Raw genomic sequence first — 19,319 nt, forward strand, 5'->3', positions numbered from 1 at the left:
AACTGCCTCACAATAGTGAGGTCCAAGTGAGGGAGGATGAGCCAGTGTCCAGATTTAGAATCACAGAACCCTACAGTACAGAAAGAGGCCCTTCAGCGCATCGAGTCTGCACCGAACACAATCCCACGCAGGCCTACACCCATATCCCTACATATTATGCCCTCTAATCCCCCTAACCTACGCATCCCTGGGCACTAAGGAGCAATTTCTTAGCGTGGCCAATCAACCTAACCCGCACATCTTTGGACTGTGGGAGGAAACCAGAGTACCCTGAGGAAACCCACGCAGACACAAGGAGAACATGCAAACTCCACACAGACAGTGACTTGAGCTGGGAATAGAACCCAGGACCCTGGAGCAGTGAAGCAGCAGTGCTAACCACTGTGCTACCGTGCCGCCTTTTTTTAAAGTTACAACCTCACACTTACCCACATTTTACTGCAACTGCTTTCCACATGCCCACACAATGAGCCTGTTCAAATCACACTGAAACATAGAAGGAAACTTGGGATGGAAGGCAGTGAAGGAGGAGATGACGCGACAAGTCTCAACTAAAACAAGTTAGGATATAAAGAAGTGTGTGCATTTGAAGCGCAAGAAGAATGAGGAAGGACATTTTAGATGGACACATTTTGCTAGGTTTCAGTAACCTTTTTCATCCTGTACTATTTTGGGAAGAATGACACAAGCTGAAGATCGAGAAAAGATTATTTTCTTTTGTAAACTGTTCAGTCTTATTCTTTAAAGGTCAACGTAAACAGAAAAGTGCAGAGCAGCAAAAGGGCAGGAGTGCTGATCTATCAAGAAATGGAAGCATCAGGAGCTTTGCAACAAAACATTTCAAAAAGACCAACCTGCAAACATTGAGACAAGTTTTATTGTGAGATGTTTAGATGTACCTTTTCTGATTAAATACAGGACACAATAAATCAGAAATCTAAAGTACAATAAATAGGCGGGCTTTAGTTCCAACTTTTTAACCATGGGGTGGCGGGAAGGGGGGGCAGGGAGGGGGAGAAACTGAACAAGCAAATACCTTTTGAAACCTCGTTAATGCCTGCCATAATTCCCATTTGTATTAACAATACACTACAAGGTATAATACATTTCCTTCATACAAGGCCATATTAAACTAAAAAAAAATCCAGAACTTCAAAACTTACCAGAACCTTACAAAATATTCCGAAAAGTTCAGTTCCAATTTATTTACAAAAGTATCAGTTATTTTCTATTATCTCGGAATCAACAAAATGTTGATGTTGATAGCGGGTGTGTGCATATGTGGGAGGGGTGGGGCTTGGAGATACACAAGAAAAATGCAGACGAACCCCTGCAGTCAATGCAACTATCATTAGTGGGCAAACTAAATTCACCCTCGTGGGTAACTACCCAATAAAATGTCCCTACTGGACCAACACTTCATCCAAAGCAGTTGGCGATACCATTGCAATTCAAAACCCACCATTTCCTTTCAATTGAGCCACCTTTTAAACAAACTAACGAGTTTCTCCATAATGCACAAACTGATTAAATATGAACTGAAATGTGTTTTCTTTTCAGTAATATCATGATTTACTTTTAAAAACAAAAAGACCCTCCAGTTAAGATACCAGAAGATTGTCAATTTTGCTAATTTTATTTTTTTTTGGGTCACCATTTGTGCTGTAATCTAAACCTGTACAAGAAGGGTGTGCAAAGGGCACTTCATAAGCATTTTGAAAAAAATGTTTGCGTGAAGCGTGCCTCAAACGGTACCTGAATGATGACCTTTCTGTTTCTTTTCATTGAAACAATTTCAGATAAAAGACACACACTGCATGTTATTTAAACTTTTTTTAAGAAAAGATTTATGAATTTATTTATTTCCAATACCAAGCAAAAACCCAAAGGATTCCCAATCATGGTAAATGATTAAAAAGAGAAACCACCTCTGATTATTAAATGCACAAATCAAAATTTCTTGGCTTTTAAGACTCTTGAAAGTTTCTGGCATGTCGCTGACCTGATCTGTCCCTTTGAAACATGTTATTTTAATATCAAATGAATTAACTGGGGAAGCATTGAATGTGTGTCATGGTAACAAAAATCTGTAAAACTAATGCCACGGAAGTGGTTCGAAATAGTAAAATGAGCTTTACAAAAAAAATATATATATACAGTGCAAAACCTGACTTTCACATTGTAACAATTCCAGATGAAAACGTAAGGCAAGCAAAAAATGTATGTGGTATGCACTGAGAACAATCATTCATTCAGCTTGTGATGAAAGTGCTTGGGTTTGTCTGAAGTGGAACACCTCTCAAACAGGAAGTCACGTCCAAACTCTTTTCTGGAAAAGAGCTTGTGTCTTTTTTTTTGTTTTTCCTACGAAAGTCATTTCATGTCGATGGTGTTGAAGACCCACTCGGTGAACTTCTTCAGCTGCGCAGACGCAGTGTGCGACTCCTCCTGCAACCGCAGGTTGTCCTCCCGCAAGTGCTGCACCTCTTCCTGCAGGGCAGCTCGATCCTCCTTGGCCTGAAAGAAACACATGCAGATGAGGCAAGGCCAGGCTGCGCTGGGAATACAGAGCAGTACCTGACTGAGGGATTCAGCTGCACAAAGAGCAGTCGCGGGCAGTAATTACTGCATAGTAATCAGATAAAGCAGCTAAGTGGTATGATGCACAAACAGTTACTAAACTGAGGTAATCAGATCATGAATCAGAACTGCACACAGATTGCTGCCTGGAAATAACGTCACCATAGGTAATCTGAACCTCTCCATCATATTTATGGTGATTGATACTTGACAGTGATTACAATATGATAATTGAAAAACAAAAATGTATATTTATATAGCACCTTTAAAGTATTAAAACATTCCAAGGCACTCCATTGGAGCATTACAAAAGTACGACATCAAAGCACATAAGTGCCTGAATTTCCAGGATGGCGAGTACTCATGCCCACCATCCGAAGAGTCGGTGGGCAGTAGGACCTCACCAAAGCTGACTGGCCCACACCTGCCATTTTACACTCAACTGAGTGTTCTTTGGCCAACAGCTCTCCAAGACAAGACTGCTGTCCAAGTGTGGACAAATGTCCTTCTTGCTGCCAATTAGGGGGAGGGAGGGTTGGAGCTCCTGGATCCCTGAAGGGAGTGTGCCCCCAATCTGAAGGGGCATCTTCCACCCTCCTCCATGGTTGAAAACATATTCAATTTCCCACTCAGTCATTGGCTCCTGCCAGCCTAAAAGTTGAGGGTGGATGGGAAAAGGCTCTTAAGTGGCTGCACATGGGGGACTCGCTGTCTGAGGCCCTGACAGCCCTGCTATTAAATCACCTCTGGGTCATGCTATTGTACATTCTTCTCTTCCCCCACATACACTTCAGAACCCATCCAGGGAGAATAAAATTCTGGTCAAGGAGATGTTAGGTCAGATGATTAAAAGCTTGGTCAAAATGAAAGGTTTTATGGATTGGGGATAGCTTAATGGAGGCCAGTGAAGTAGCATGGCAGAGAGAATTCCAGAGCTTGGACCTTGGCAATTGATTGCACAGCCAACATTATGGAGGAACAATAAAAAAATGAGGAATCACAAGGGGTCAGAATGATATCCGAGAAGTGGAGATGATTATAGGTACAGGGAGGGGCGAGGCCATAGAGGGACCTGAAAACAAGGACGAGAATTTTAAAATCAGGACGTTGCTTGACGGGGAGCCAATGCAGGTCAGAGTACTGGCAGGAGGGGGGAGTGGGACTTGCTTCAAGTTAAACATGGCCAACAAATTTTCAGATGACACTAAGTTTATGCAGAGTAAAATGTGGGATTAAAAACTCTTGACATATGTAGAAAATGAAAGTTATTAGTGAGTGCAGTGCAGAAAGCTGATTGAAAGCTTATGATGGTTGGTACAGAATGCCTGCCAGCTTGCACAGCTGAATGTAAAAATAAATCCCATAGCAATATCCTGAATAAGGACTGAGTGGAATAATACCCAATGTCCTGGTCAATATTTATTCTTCAACCAACATCACTGAAAACAGATAATCTGGTCATTATCACATTACCCTTTGGTTTAGTTTATTTATTAGTGTCATAACTAGGCTTACATTAACACTGCAATGAAGTTACTGTGAAAATCCCCAAGTTGCCCCACTCTGACACCTGGTCAGGTACACTGAGGGGGAATTTAGCATGGCCAATGCATCTAACCAGCACATCTTTCAGACTGTGGGAGGAAACCGGAGCACCTGGAGGAAACCCACGCAGGCATGGGGAGAACGCGCAGACTCCACACAGTGAGTAACCCAAGGCTGGAATTGAATCCGGGTCCCTGGCGCTGAGAGGCAGCAATGCTAACCACTGTGCCGCTCGGACCTTGCTGTATATAAACTGGCTGCCAATTTTCCTACTTTATAACAATGACAATACTTCAAAGGTCTTCAAATGCAAAATGCTTTGGGATTTCCTGAAGTTATGAAAAGTGCATTATAAACTTAGGTCCTTCTTCTAATAGGTACTGGAGAACAATTAGAGGATATACGATCTCGTCCTATAAAACAGATAATTTATTAAAAATTGTGAAAATTTGATATGGAAAGTTGATATCTGGGTGTTACTTCTGAGTCCAGCTGATAATCAACAATGAAGTCCCCACCCGTCGGAGCTGCTGGCCAATCAGACTGGCTGCGCCAAGGGGAATCTGTGGCAGCTGCCAGTACTGCAGCTGAAGGAACACAAGGCTCATGATTCCCTAACACAGGTACTTCCTGAATCATGGGCTGAGGGGTTTGGGCATGTTTAAGAGAAGTGGATAGGAAGGAAGTGGGAAGGAATTCAGTCTAAGTGAGGCCACCCCTTGATCAGAAAAGGGCTGTCTCCAAAGAGCAACTCTTCCTCTTTCTTCCCACCCTTTAACATTTTGTGGTTAAAAATCAAGCTACCTGCTCCTGCCCTTCTGCCCACACCAATATTTTATGGCATTGGCAGCTTCAATAAGCTCAATAACAAGCCTAAATAGACTTTAAATGGTCATGTTAAAATGGTGGGCACATCAATACCATCCTGCCCTCTTCACTCCTCTCTTCCCTCTGAAGATTCAACTTATGTTGGGTTGTTGTCTGTCTAATGACTTCAGCAAATGGGATCCTTAACGTCTGAACTTAGACTTTAAAGATGGGCAATAAACGCTGGATGAAGGGTCACCCTGACTTGAAACATTGGCTCTACTCTGTGTCTATATGCCCTGTTTGTGAACAGAACTGCCACTTACCTGATGAAGGAGCAGCACTCCAAAAGCTAGTGGCTTTTGCTAGCAAATAAATATGTTGACTTTAACCTGGTGTTGTGAGACTTCTTACTGTGTCTACTCTCTCTCCACAGATGTTGTCAGGCCTGCTGAGTTCCTCCAGCATTTTCTGTTTTTGTTTGATTCCAGCATTCGTAGTAATTTGCCTTTATCAATAACTGTTGGCCTAGCCTGCCATGCCTATCCCCTGTAAATGATTTTTTTAAACAGTCTACAGGACCATGGTGGGTCTCGGAAACAAGCTCGTTGCTGTTCCTGTCCAACCTCCGCGCATATATATTTTGAGGTCGGAAACCATGGTCAGCACTGTGAAACCACAGAGTTGGATATAGAGACTGTCATCTCCATTCATTCTAAGGTATGCAAAAAAAAATAGCTGAGTTGGCTTTCAGTTATTTCATACTAGATATCTGCTTTGGATTAGAAAAGAGCAAGGCGCTAATTAAAGGCAAACCTTGCAGTTGATATGTGGACATTTCCTGTTCACTATTCGTTAGGAACATCAATGCTATGTTGTGATTGGAAACGTTGACAGACTTAGTATGAGCAGGCAGATAACTGCACAGCTGCTTTCAAATGATCTCAGGCAGGCACTTTGTTTTCAAAAGCAGACTAAACAAAATAATAAAAGGTAATATTGAAAAGATTAGAGAAGGGGATTAGTGCCAACCTCTTGCTCCTATGTGCAGATGGTAGGGATTGCATTAACTGGAACATTTAGTGCACACAAGGTTAGCTTAGTTGGCTGCAGCTGGCTTCAGAATAATACCAATGGCACATGTTTGATTCCTGTTCTGGCTGAGGTAGATTTGGGACCTGCCTCCTTACTGTGCCCCCAAGAGTGGAAGACATTGGCCAACCACCAATGACAAAAACTGCCAAGGAAAACAGCCAAGGATGAAGCATCAGCAGCCAACGAGCCGAGGACCTGACACCAGGCAGGGCACATATGGAATGGAGTGAAGTACGTGAGAAATACAACACTTTCCATCAGCTGTCCAAGAGCGCAACCATTTTCAGCATTGAATTTAAGATTAATGCTGTGTTTCACTTACAAAACAGGCTGGAATCAAAGGAGGAATGATAGTTGTCTTGCGGTGGGTTCTTTTCCACCACAGTGAGCCTCGTTCCTTTTGAACTTTGTACTTGTTAGGGTGACGTTAGTAAAAAAAAATTGAGTAATTTTCCATATCAGACTTGCAACTTCAATATCAAGCAGTCCTAACACAGATATTCTACTGTGATATCTGTGTGAACAGGAATGGGATAAAGAGCAGGAAATGTTCATGACACATGCCCCATGTCACTGACCCCCAGATTATCAACTTGCTGGTGATTAAGGGAAAGTGTGGAAGCAGGGCGCACACATCATGCATTAGTTCCATGAAACAGAAACTCCCCGACCCACAGATTTCCTCTTCAGGTTCAATTACAGCCATGTAACTCATGAGGGAAAATTGCTTTTGTAAAATAAACGCATACAGTTAAAAGGATAAAGCTCCTTCTACTCTACCCCATGGCTGAATCTTCCTGTTTTTCTCAAATTAAAGGCAAAATTGTAAATCAGGCTTTTTAATGGGCTGTAAAATGATTTAAGGCATCATGAAAGGTGCTGCATAAATTTAGATTTTATTTCTTCTTTCATGACATCTGCATGTAGAGGACAGAATGACTGCAACAGTGGTGAAATTGGAGACGATGGCTGATTCCTGGAGGATAATTAATTAGAGGGCAAACAACAGATATTAGTAAACTGGCTAAAAAAAACTTCATTTTCAAAACTCCTCTATAGTTAATACAACCGTACCATTCTGATTTCTCTGGCTGCAACCCACAACATAACCATAAATGGTATCTGCTCCTTACACTGACACTCTCCTCAGGGTTTGTCTATTAGATATTTACTAGCAGCTTAGGGAAAATGTTCCGTAGATTGAATTGCTGTTCGGAATTTTTCAGAGAGAGTAAAACAAACTAAATAAATTTGGTAGCTCCAGAACGGGATTGTTTCTCCAACCCCAGAAACTCTTAAACAAATTGTATGCACACTATTAATTTATAGCCCAAAATGGAAAAATGTTAATAAATAAACTCCAACAGGAGAAAAAGTGACACCCCCATCCCACCAACCCCTCCCAACCTCCTTCTCACCCCGCCAACCTCCTCCTCACCTTACCAGCACCCTGCAACCTTCTTCCAACCTCTTCCTCCTCTTGCCAACCTCCTCCCAGCCTCTTCCTCACCCCCCCGCCAAACTCCTCCTCACCCCCCCGCCAACCTCCTCCCAGCCTCTTCCTCACCCCCCCGCCAACCTCCTCCCAGCCTCCTCCTCACCCCCCGCCAACCTCCTCCCAGCCTCCTCCTCACCCCCCGCCAACCTCCTCCCAGCCTCCTCCTCACCCCCCGCCAACCTCCTCCCAGCCTCCTCCTCACCCCCCGCCAACCTCCTCCCAGCCTCCTCCTCACCCCCCGCCAACCTCCTCCCAGCCTCCTCCTCACCCCCCGCCAACCTCCTCCCAGCCTCCTCCTCACCCCCCGCCAACCTCCTCCTCACCCCCCGCCAACCTCCTCCCAGCCTCCTCCTCACCCCCCGCCGGCCTCCTCCCAGCCTCCTCCTCACCCCCCGCCAACCTCCTCCCAGCCTCTTCCTCACCCCCCGCCAACCTCCTCCCAGCCTCTTCCTCACCCCCCACCAACCTCCTCCCAGCCTCTTCCTCACCCCCACTAAACTCCTCCCAGCCTCTTCCTCACCCCCGCCAAACTCCTCCTCGCCTCTTCCTCACCCCCCGCCAACCTCCTCCCAGCCTCTTCCTCCCCCTGCCAACCCCTCCCAACCTCACCTCCAATCATTTTCCAAACACCACTCTTGGTTGCTGCACCAATGTTGACCTTTGGGTGACTATGTGGCAGGATTCCCTTTCTTAAAATCAGAATCGCAAAGCTACCCAAAGATTGGAAGTAGTAGCACAGCAACTGACCTTACACTGACACAACAGTTTCACCTTGTATTTCCCTGTCACCTCAGTCACACAGATATGGAGTTTTCACTTACCCTCCTCAAATCGTCCCTCAGTTCATTCAGCAACATTTCCAGTTCAGTCACCTTGCCAGATAGAGTGGTGGGAGATTCCTCTCTGGTGGGAAGAAAAGATGCCCAACTAGTCAGAAAAGAATCCTATCAAGTTAAATTAGATTGTGGTTCTTATTTGGGGCACATCTGGCCTATTGCCATTTCTACTTTTTGGGAGGATGGCACAAGCTGCTAGCCAACAAGCAGGACTGCGAATTCCATTCTAATTAAGGTAGTTCCATCTCTGGCGAACAAGCAAGAGCGGGAGAAGTTTATTCCCTGACTCCCAGTTAACTTTCACTCTCCTCCTGCCATCACTTCTTGATTTCCATCTGGTACCTCATCCAGTAGCCCATCAATCAAGTGCCAACCTGGACAGTGAGTGGCAGCACAATTCAGGTTGAATGCCACTACCCAGGATTTGACCCCAATATTGTTTTCTGTCCGGATTATGGGCTGATTTTGCACGTCCAGAGTTTTCTGTTTTTATTTCGGATTTACGCGGCGTTAACAATAAAATTGCCAATCAGTTATAGCTTTGATCTGGAGTTGTCAAATTTAAGGTGAATAGTCATTTTGTTCACAGCCACTGGGAATAAATTACACTCATTTTTCTCATATGACTGATTATTCAGTGGCACAACTTTAAGGTTTCCTTGAAGTTCTACAGAATAACACATACAATTCGTTGGGCCTGAACACACTAGAAAAATAATAATACATTAACAATACAAGCTATTGTTAATGCACCAAACTGGCCAGTGGGTTTAGAGGACAAAGAGATACTCCACGAGTCTGTACATCTCCAGAACTTGTTGGCTAAGTTATTTCACCGATACAAACAGCATCTCATCCTTAGCTACCCTGATATTTTTAAGAACTTGCGGGATTTGCATATTAAGGCACCTTAGACAGCAGCTTCCAAACCCACAACCACTAGCCCCTAAAAGGGCAAGGGCAGCAGATAAATGGGAAAACTACCACCTGGAGACTCCCCTCCAAGCCACTCAACAGTCTGACTTGGAAACATATTGCCATTCCTTCACTGTAGCTGGGTCAAAATCCTGGAAACCACCCCTACCCCACACACAGCATGGTGGATGTACCAACACCACATGGTTTGCAGTAGTTCAAGGCGGCAGCTCACCACCACCATCTCAGTGGCAACTAGGGATGGGCAATGAATGGTGGACTAGCCAGCGACACCCATGTCTCTTGAATTAATTTTTAAAAATTGCGTATATGTAACGTGCACGAGAGTGCATGCGGGGGTGTGCATGTATGCATGCGTGTACTTCGGCACAAATGACTGTGATCTGCTATAAGGGATCCTTGAAGAAACTGTGGCCCCTTTAAGATCCTTGCCTTTAAAAAGGTAATTGCAATTCGAGTGGTTTTGTGTGTGTGTGTGTGTGTGTGTGTGTGTGTGTGTGGTGGTGGTGGTGGTGGTGGGAGGCGTGGGCATGGGGAGTAGACTTTCCCCTACCAGCGGGAGCAGAAAAAGGTGAGGTTTAAGAAAAGCTGAAAGATAAACTGCATGGGGTCTTCTTCTGAGAGTGTGAATAATAAGAAGTATTTGCAGCCTGGATTGTTCGAAGGCTACTGTTGATAGGTGGCAAAATTATTAGATTGCGTAACACGGTATATACTGCTGGTTTGGTTTCATGGGTCAGTAGATAAGTAAACACAAACAGACAATCAAAGTATAGCTATAACCTCCCAAAACGGGATCTCACATCATCTCATGGGTTCCCAAGACAGGATGACTCACCTTCTGTGTACAGCCTGAGGTGATAGGTGTCTGTCTGTCTGATTGCTACTGTCAAGCAATAAGCTGTCGGGCCTGTGGTCTGAATCATCAACACCAAATAACGAAGCTCTCTGAACTGGAAATTGAAGATGAAAAATCATTTAAGATACTTCTACAGACTTTTTCACATAAATATATGGTCATTTCTAACCCACTTAAATAATCCCAACTGCGCAGCCTGCAAGGAACATTGGCTGGTCTATGGATACTGTTACCATGCTGTGATTAAATATCAGGAGGTGCGATGATGTGGGGTAATTATGTTTTGCCTCCCTCCCCACACCTGATCCCACCACCCCTGCCTGCCCTCTCCCTCTTCAACGACTATAGATTTCCCTTTCCTGAGGTGATTGTGTGTTTCTGAATTGGCTCAACACATTAAACATCTTAGCATTCCATTACAGAGACCAGGGCGAGAGGGAGCAGATACAAACAGCAACAGTTTGCAAGAAGTGGTGGTTTAGCACAGAATGGGTAGTTTGCAGCTAACTTGGGGTCTTCCGGCTGAAGAATAAATCAGAGATTTGGGCAACAGCAATCAGGTACTTTTTGTTATGTATAATAAATGTGCCAAATCATCAGCATCTTAAAAGATTCTGAAAAACTTCAATTAAAGTGCAATAATACTGTGCAAGGGAATTTTTAGATTGCGTTCACCTGAACTATATTCAGCAGCACAATTGTAAACATTGCAGCCAGGATTTTCCAGCTTTGCCCACTAGTGGGATCTGCTCCCGCTGAAAGCAACCACCCGTAGCAAATTCTCTGATGGGATAACCAGCGAGCAACACAAATGGCAATTGACTTCAACGGGACCAGAATATCCCAATGGCACGCCAATGGCGAGCTGCCTTTGCCACTGAGAAACCTGTCGCTAAGGGGGCATGGTGATTGGGGTGGTGGGGGGGGGGGGCACATTTCTGAGTTGCATAACACAAGGCCAAAGTATTGGTTGTAAGAAATGGGAAAAAAATTAAAGAAACCACTGGATAAAAGCAAATTACTACCGATGCTGGAATCTGAAGAGAAAATGCTGGAATCACAGAAACTAGGAGAAAAAACTGCTAACAGCAGTCTAGCATTTTCTCTTTTGATTAAAGAAACCAATTAGGGGAAGTATGCAACAATGAAAACTTTTAGCACAAACTGCAATTTCCCACATGCATACTATTCACACAAGTACACCTTAAGCCATATCAATGATAGCACTCCAGCAAGTTGTGGGTTTGAAGGATCAGGGTACAATGTCCAGGTTGATACTTTAGTGCAGTGCTGAGGGAAAGATACCACAATGCAGTACTGAGGGAAAGAGCCCATAATGAGCTTGGAGACGTGGGGCAAGGTTTTCAACATCCGAATGGGAATGGTCCAGAATTTCTCACCACTGGTCAAGGTGCTGCTTTGCTGGCTTGCTTCTGCCACCAATTTTGAAAAGGCTGGGTAGCCAATAAAGGAAATTAAAGCATATCTGCACAGCCAGTGAAAAGAGCCAGCTAACCGGGTGTCAAGTCTGAAGGCTCCAGCAGGCATTTTAAACCCCAACCTCCTGAAGCCAACATACCGCAATGGCTACGGCTCTGGCCGCAGGCCATCCTATGGAGAGGCAGCCCTCTACATGGGCAGCTGTGACCTCCTACTATTTTTGAAAGTCATTTAGAGAGTGCCTTATGTCCATTGGTGGGTTTTCCCATAAGCTATTGCTGGAGGGCCTCCAACTGGCCCTCCAGCCTCAGCCTTCTGAAAAACTGTGTTGGGATAAACCGTGTCAGGGATCTACCTCCAACACAACATGGTGCTGGGGCACAAAGGTTCTACTGACATCGGGTTCTCAAATTCAGAAGGAAATACCAGTTCATGGATGTCTGTAATGACACCTTCCTCCTGCTGTCACAGGACATGGGGTTGAAATGTACTCATATCCCCCATGTATCAAGATGCCCAGGACAGGCCTTTTAATGGGAAAGATTCCTGCAAACACAAAGGAAAAATGGCCTTGCCTGCTCCACCAGGAAGCAATGCTGAGAAACACTGCCTCCTACCACAAAGTTTGAGGAAAGCAAAACATTTTGTCTGTATGCATGAATATACATTTTGGTATGCTGTGTTAATTCTATTTAAAATACAGAACAGTGCCTTGCTTACCATATAAAAGAGATGACTTTACTTCTCACAGGTACAATAATGTGCAATGTTGCAGGGTATATCAAATTTTAAGCAAGGGCGCATCAGGTTGTGAAAGCAGTGTGCTAAGGATTAACAGGACGTCAATAACGGCTACAATCGCCTAGCTCCTGATCTCTAACAGCGAGCACAGCTCAATATTGATCCCAATCTCAAGCAGCTCAGGTTAACTGACCCACTGATATTTAATATGGTCGCAACTTCTGGGCACTGAGAAGTTATGAGAAAGGCTGCTGATCCCTAAGTGCAAACGGACTACCCTATCATTTTCATCATTATCAGGGCTTTTTTTTCACCATGAAAAGCACATGTGGGTCCCATTAAAGTATTAACAATGTAAAAATTGTAAAGAAACCCATAACAACTGCTCAGGAATATAAAGATTATGCCTCGCACACCAGATGCCACATTCTTTGTGCAACACTCTCTGTCTATGCTAAGCTTTCAAATTATATCATATTAATGAGTGCTTAGGCCATCTCTTGTAGCTGGGACAAAAGATTTTCAGAAGGCACTAATCCGCTCCACTGGGAGATCAGATAAGCCTGTCAAATCGTGGAAGCACCACTAATCCAAGCTTTCACTATCTGAAAATGTGACCAGCTTTTAAATGACAGACCCAATTTCCCATAAGCCTCAGGGAGCATAAACAAGACACCAGCACAATTTCTCAAGGTACTGTGGTAACAAATCCACAATCGCTGAGGGCCTTGAGGAATTTAATACACCCAGGAGGATAAGGGAGAATTGTTTCAATCCCAGTTCTCAGAGTTCTAAATATCAAGCCATGCCATAATAATTCAGCCTCTCTCGGGCTGTTGATAAAACATGAGACCACACCATATAAATCTACAGAACCAACTTGTAGCACAATCAACTGGCAAACACTCAGGTAATCGGATAAGACTCAAAGAAAACGGCTGCTCTGAAACAGCCAGGGCTGGTATCAGAACGTGCCTGGCATTGAATGCATTTCGCCAGTTCTGATCTACTCTACATGACTGAGTATTGCCAGAGCACAGGGCGAATTCAATACATGGACTAAATGGCAACGATGCCACGGCAGACGGTAGAATTTGAGTACAATAAGAATAATCTGGAATTAAGAACCCACTGATGACCATGTAAACCATTGTTGAAAAGATCCATTTGGCTCACTAATGTCCTTTAGGGAAGGAAATATGCCATCCTTACCTGGTCTGGCTTACATGCGACTCCAGAGCCACAGCAATGTGGTTGACTCTCAGCTGGCCTCAGGCAACTAGGGATGGGCAATAAATGCTGGCCAGCCAGTGATGCCCACGAATGAATAAAGAAACTAGACTGCCCTGTGAAAGCGTGTCCCTTATAGGAAATACTGGTAGAGGACTGTAGAGGAAATCGCAGTGATGCTTGATTGGCAAGGAAGAGGCTTACAAATATGCCCATTACAGGTGTTTGGACAGGATGGGGAGGAGGTCAGTAAAGGAAGAAATAAATGTTAATTGTTTGAACTACGGTTTAATCATAGAGTTCTTAATTTAGTACACATGAGCTTTCAACACATGATTTGGGCTCAGATGAACTTGAGAAACTGCTTCACGCAAGACGACCATGCTCACACTGCCTAGTTGGTTGGGTGTTAAAAATCCCACACAGCTACTTAAAAGAACAAACAGCTCTCCCAGTTTCCTGTGAACATTTCTTTGAGTCAATATCCCTTAAACAGAGTTTAACTGTTTAACAATTTGATGCCTAATTGTGGGATATTTCTGCTGCAGAATGACCGTTACATCTATTGGTATAAAAACAGTCACTACATGCCAGTTTGGCACACTTTGAGCTAATTAGACACAAATGCTTTACAGAGGTTCAAGTATTAGTGAATGATATGCAGCTGACTAATTAGCTTTTGATACATGTACGAAGTGTTAGAAAGAACATCTTTATCCTGAAACATCAAGACCTAAAATAACAAGATGGATAAGGTGTCTAAAACGCACTGCCTGAAATCTTCAACTCATTTAAAAGCTATCTGGATCTGCAACTGAAGTGCTGTAATCTGTAAGGTTATGGAGCAGATGCTGGAAAGTGGGATTGGAATGGGATATCAGTTTATTTTCAGTTTGTACAGGCACAATGGTCTCTTCTTTCTGTGCTGTAACTTTTCTATGTGCATCTATGTTGGAAATAAACTTTTCCAGTAGATCCAGTGTAGCAAGTGAAGACTGCAACAATTGTGAATTAATAATAGTATTTATATTTATAATAGAAAGCATTCTTTCTGGTTGTATCATAGCTTGGTATGGCTTCTGCTCTGCCCAAGACTGCAAGAAACTACAAAGGTCGTGAATGTAGCCCAATCCATCACGCAAACCAGCCTCCCATCCATTGACTCTATCTACACTTCCTATTGCCTCAGCAAAGCAGCCAGCATAATTAAAGACCCTACGCACCCTAGACATTCTCTATTCCTCCTTCTTGCATTGGGGAAAAGATACAAAAGTCTGAAGTCACGTACCAACCAACTCAAGAACTGCTTCTTCCCTGCTGCCCCAGACTTCTGGGTGCACTTATCTTGCATTAAGTTGATCTTTCTCTACACCCTAGCTATGACTGTAACATTACATTCTGCACTCACTCCTTTCCTTCCCTATGAACAATATGCTTTTGTCTGTACAGCACGCAAGAAAAAATTATTTTCACTTTAATACAAGTGACAATAACAATCAAATCAAAATCAAAATCAAAATTTTCACTAGTCCCATTTCAGCTTCAACCTGTCATTAAAACAAAAATCACCCAGCATACCAACAACGCAAAAGTAGATAGTGGAAATCCATTCTTCAATCACATTATTCATTTAATTTCCAAACGATACTTTTTTTTTGAGCAAAACTATTCGATTCAGAATTCCGAACACAACCATTTTCAGTTCTTACATTCACCCCAATTACTTGGAAACCCTGAAGCCCGATAGCCCTGAATCTAGGCTTTGGCAATGGTTGATTATTGGATTGCACCTGATAGGTTTTACAGGCTGTCCTGGTCTATGTTTTCATTTACTAAGGGGCTGGGAAAGGCAGAGCGAGACCACAAGCACAAATTCTATATTTCTCTGCCCTGATTACAAGAGGAAGCCAAGCATCAGTGAAAAGTCCAGCAAAATAGAGAGTAAAGCCTGGAAAATGCCACTTATAATCAACTTGAATATTAAACATAACAGCATTAAAAACAGCAATAGGGGTAAGCCATATACCCCTCAGGTCTGCTATCAAGTTCCTTCAGTGACAAACTTAAATGTTATAAGATCATCTCTCATTTTCTAAACTCCAAAGAATGTACACCCATTATACTCAATCTCTCTTTATCCCAGGAATTAATCTTGTGGGCCTTCATTACACCCCCTCTAGGGCAAGGATGTTCTTAAGAACATAAACATAATAACATAAGAAATAGGAGCAGGAGTAGGCCATCTAGCCCTTCGAGCCTGCCCCATGTTAGACTGGGGCAGGCATAGTAAGAACTCTCATGGCACCAGGTTAAAGTGTTGCTCTTCATCAGGTAAGTCTTTAGGTATGGCAAACAAAACTGTGTACAGGACTGCAGGTGCAATAGTCTCACCAAAACCCTGTGTAATTGTAGCAAGGCCTCCTTACTCTTGCACTCCAAATCCCTTGGAATAAAAACCAAATTACCACTTACCTTTCTAATTATTTGCTGGGTATGCATATTAACGTTGGTTTTTTGTACAGGGACACCCAAATCCCTCTGATCACCAACATGTAATAGTTCCTTATTGAAAACACTATACTTTCCTACTCTGCTTACCAAAGCAAATAAACTTCACACTATTCCATATTTTATATCATTTACCACTCAGTTAACCGACATATTTATTTGCAGTCCTTTTGCTGCCAAGTCTGTAATAGAGGCAGGCGCTGGTGCTAAAAATAGTGCTTCTGGTTTGCATGATGGTTCCCTGGCTCCATCCCGCCCCAGGCCATAACTGACTTCTCAGCTTATTCTCTAATATTGCATTACTGCAATACTACTGGGAAAACAGAATTCTTTCCATTTTATTCCAGAGATTAATGATCTCTGCCAACCGTACAGTTCTGTCACTGTGTGCTGGAAGCTGAAAGCATGCTAACCACACAAGCAAAGCACACACAGACTCTTGAATGACACGGTTTCTCTATCCATTTGCTTGAGGCTTAACCTTCACCTTCCATTTCATTAAAATCTGCTGGCTTCATTATTGGTCATTACGCTGGCTATGCGTGCCATTTTCTGGACGGCAAGGTGGCACAGTGGTTAGCACTGCTGTCTCGCAGCACCAGGGATCGGGTTCAATTTAGGCCTGAGAGTTGAGTTTGCACATTCTCCCCATGTCTGCGTGGGTTTCCTCCGGGTGCTCCGGTATCCCCCAATCCAAAGATATGCATGTTGGGTGGATCAGCCATGCTGAATTTCCCCTTAGTGTCCAAAAATATGCAAGTTAGGTGGATTCACCATGGTAAATGTGCAGGATTACGGAGATAGGGCAAGGGGTTGGCCTGGGATGGATGCTCTTTCGGAGAATCTTGATGGGCTGAATGGCCTCCTTCTGCATTCTAGGGATTCTATGATTTCAGCACAAGACAAAGTTGGCACACATGAATCATGCTTATTCTTGCAATCAAGCAGCCAGCCTGGAAATCCGCATTGCGCCTTGTACAGTGACACACTTCAACAGGTGCCAATGGAAATCTACTCTAGCAAGTGCTTTCCTTATGGCAGTCCACAGTGGTGGATACATTACTTACTTCTGCACAGGGGCCAGCCTCCTAATAGCTATATCAACCCAATGTGAGTGATTGATGAATGATGTGTGTTTCTCCTTCCAATTGCACACCTTAAACTGAACAACCTAACCTCTGCAGACTTTGCCCATGTAAACTTCCTGTGGAAAAGGGCTGAGCGTGAATGTGTTTATGTTATAACAAGACAGAGTCAAAATCCCAAATCACCACTGAAGGCAGTGCTTAAAAGAAGTTTCAAATTGGAAATAAACATAATTCCAAATGGCATGACATTGGTAAAATATAACCTACATTCCATTAGTCAATGGGAACAGTCCCATGGCTGCTTAAGAGCTGGCACAGAAAGGATGGTCTGATCAGCCTCTTTCTATATGTATAGTTTAATGATTCTTTGATGTGGCTACATTACAGAGCCTTTCATAGCTGTTATAACACCACAGACGTGCAAACAATCAGTCCCCATGGGCCAGGTTCTTGCTTCTGAGGCACCACAGTAGCACAGTGTTTAGCACTGCTGCTTCACAGCACCAGGGACCTGGGTTTGATTTCCGGCTTGGATCACTGTCTGTGTGGAGCTTACACGTTCTCCCCATGTCTGCGTGGGTTTCCTCTGGGTGCTCCAGTTTCCTCCCAGGAGTAGGCCATTTGGCTCTTCAAGTCTGTCATTTATTTTGATCATAGCTGATCATCAAATTCAATATTCTGATCCTTCCTCCATATCCTTTTTAGCCTCAAGAACTATATCTAATTTTTTTCCCCCGAAATCGTACAATGCTTTGGCCTCAACTACTTTCTGTGGTAGTGAATTCCACACATTCACCACTCCCTGGGGGAAGGAATTTCTCCTCACATCAGTTTAAGGATAAGGGGTAAACCTTTTAAGACTATGACCCCTAGTTCTAGACCCCCCCACCTTCGGGAATATTCTTTGAATCTATCCTGTTCTGATTTTATAAGTTTCTATGAGATCCCCCTCACTCTTCTAAACTCCAATACAATCCCAATCGACTTAAGCTCTCCTCATATGACAGACCTACCATCCAGGAATCAGCCAGGTAAACCTTCGCTGCACTCCCTCTTTAAACTGAATTCAGAACCTTCTGTTGAATTAATTGTAGTTTTTGAAACTCAGTCGAACATTCATAATGACATAGTAGCAGCCCTTGGAAAATCTCAAAGGACTCTACTGAAACTGTAGGACAAATTAGTAATTATTTTTCTAGCCTAAACCAGCTGGCCTGTTAATCAAAGCAGTCTAGCAAACTTTAAAACAACTCTCACTGACAGTTTAAGTCTGTTTAAAGAACATGAAGATTAGGGGTAGTAGGCTACTTGGCCCCTCGAATCTGCTCTACCATTCTGTCAGATCATAGTTGATCTGATTGTAACCTCAACTCCACATTCCCACCTACCCCAATAACCTTTCAGCCCCTTGGTTATTAAGGATCTATTTAGCTGTGCCTTAAAGACATTCAAAGACTAGAACACTTAAATCAACCGGTAGTGGAAACAAACATTCATGACTCTCAGAAAAAAGTAATATCTGTCTTAAATGGGTTATCCCTTATTTTTAAGCAAGGATCCCTAGTTCTAATGCTCCCACAAGAGGAATCATCCTTTCCGCAAGATTAAGATCCATCAGTATCTTATATATTTTGGGCAAGTTGGCTCTTGCTCTTCTAAACACGAGCAACTACAAGCTTAGTCTGTCCAACTTTCCTCATAAGACAACACTCATTCCAATTTCTGGTCTAGTAAACCTTCTTTGAACTGCTTCCAACACATTTACATCTTTCCTTAAATAAGGAGACCAATAACGTACACAGTATTCCAGATGTGGTCTCACCAATGCCCTGTATAACCTAAACGATGTGGAGATGCTGGTGTTGGACTGGGGTAAGACAGAAAGAAATCCCACAACACCAGCTTAAAGTCCAACAAGTTTATTTGTAGCAAACACCCCAAGCTTTTGGAACAGGCTGTCTCTTCGTCAGAACTTTGTCCCTGGAACTCCCAGCCACCTGACAAAGGGGCAGCCTGTTCTGAAAGCTTGGGGCATTTGCTACAAATAAACTTGGACTTTAAGCTGGTGTTGTGGGATTTCTTTATGTATAACCTTAGCATAAAATACCTACTTTAGTTTTCAACCCCCCTCGTAATAAACAATAACATTCTACTAA

The 19,319-nt window shown here is 43.3% G+C and overlaps 1 protein-coding gene across 14 annotated transcripts in view; it reads right to left on the reverse strand.

Annotated features, from left to right (window-relative positions):
* Positions 1-857: 857 nt before the first annotated feature.
* sipa1l1 (signal-induced proliferation-associated 1 like 1) overlaps positions 858-19,319 on the reverse strand; it is a 349,286-nt gene continuing 330,824 nt past the window's right edge. For all 14 annotated transcript variants that reach the window (XM_080203040.1, XM_080203046.1, XM_080203047.1 and 11 more), the window contains 3 exons: positions 10,136-10,250; positions 8,347-8,428; positions 858-2,517 (listed from right to left, as the gene is read on the reverse strand). In XM_080203040.1, coding sequence (XP_080059166.1) covers positions 2,374-2,517; positions 8,347-8,428; positions 10,136-10,250 — 341 coding nt within the window. In that variant the 3' untranslated portion in view covers positions 858-2,373. The remainder of the gene's footprint in view (positions 2,518-8,346; positions 8,429-10,135; positions 10,251-19,319) is intronic.

Source organism: Carcharhinus amblyrhynchos, chromosome 14 (genome assembly GCF_965287045.1).
Source record: "Carcharhinus amblyrhynchos chromosome 14, sCarAmb.v2.hapA, whole genome shotgun sequence".
Taxonomy (NCBI): domain Eukaryota; kingdom Metazoa; phylum Chordata; class Chondrichthyes; order Carcharhiniformes; family Carcharhinidae; genus Carcharhinus; species Carcharhinus amblyrhynchos.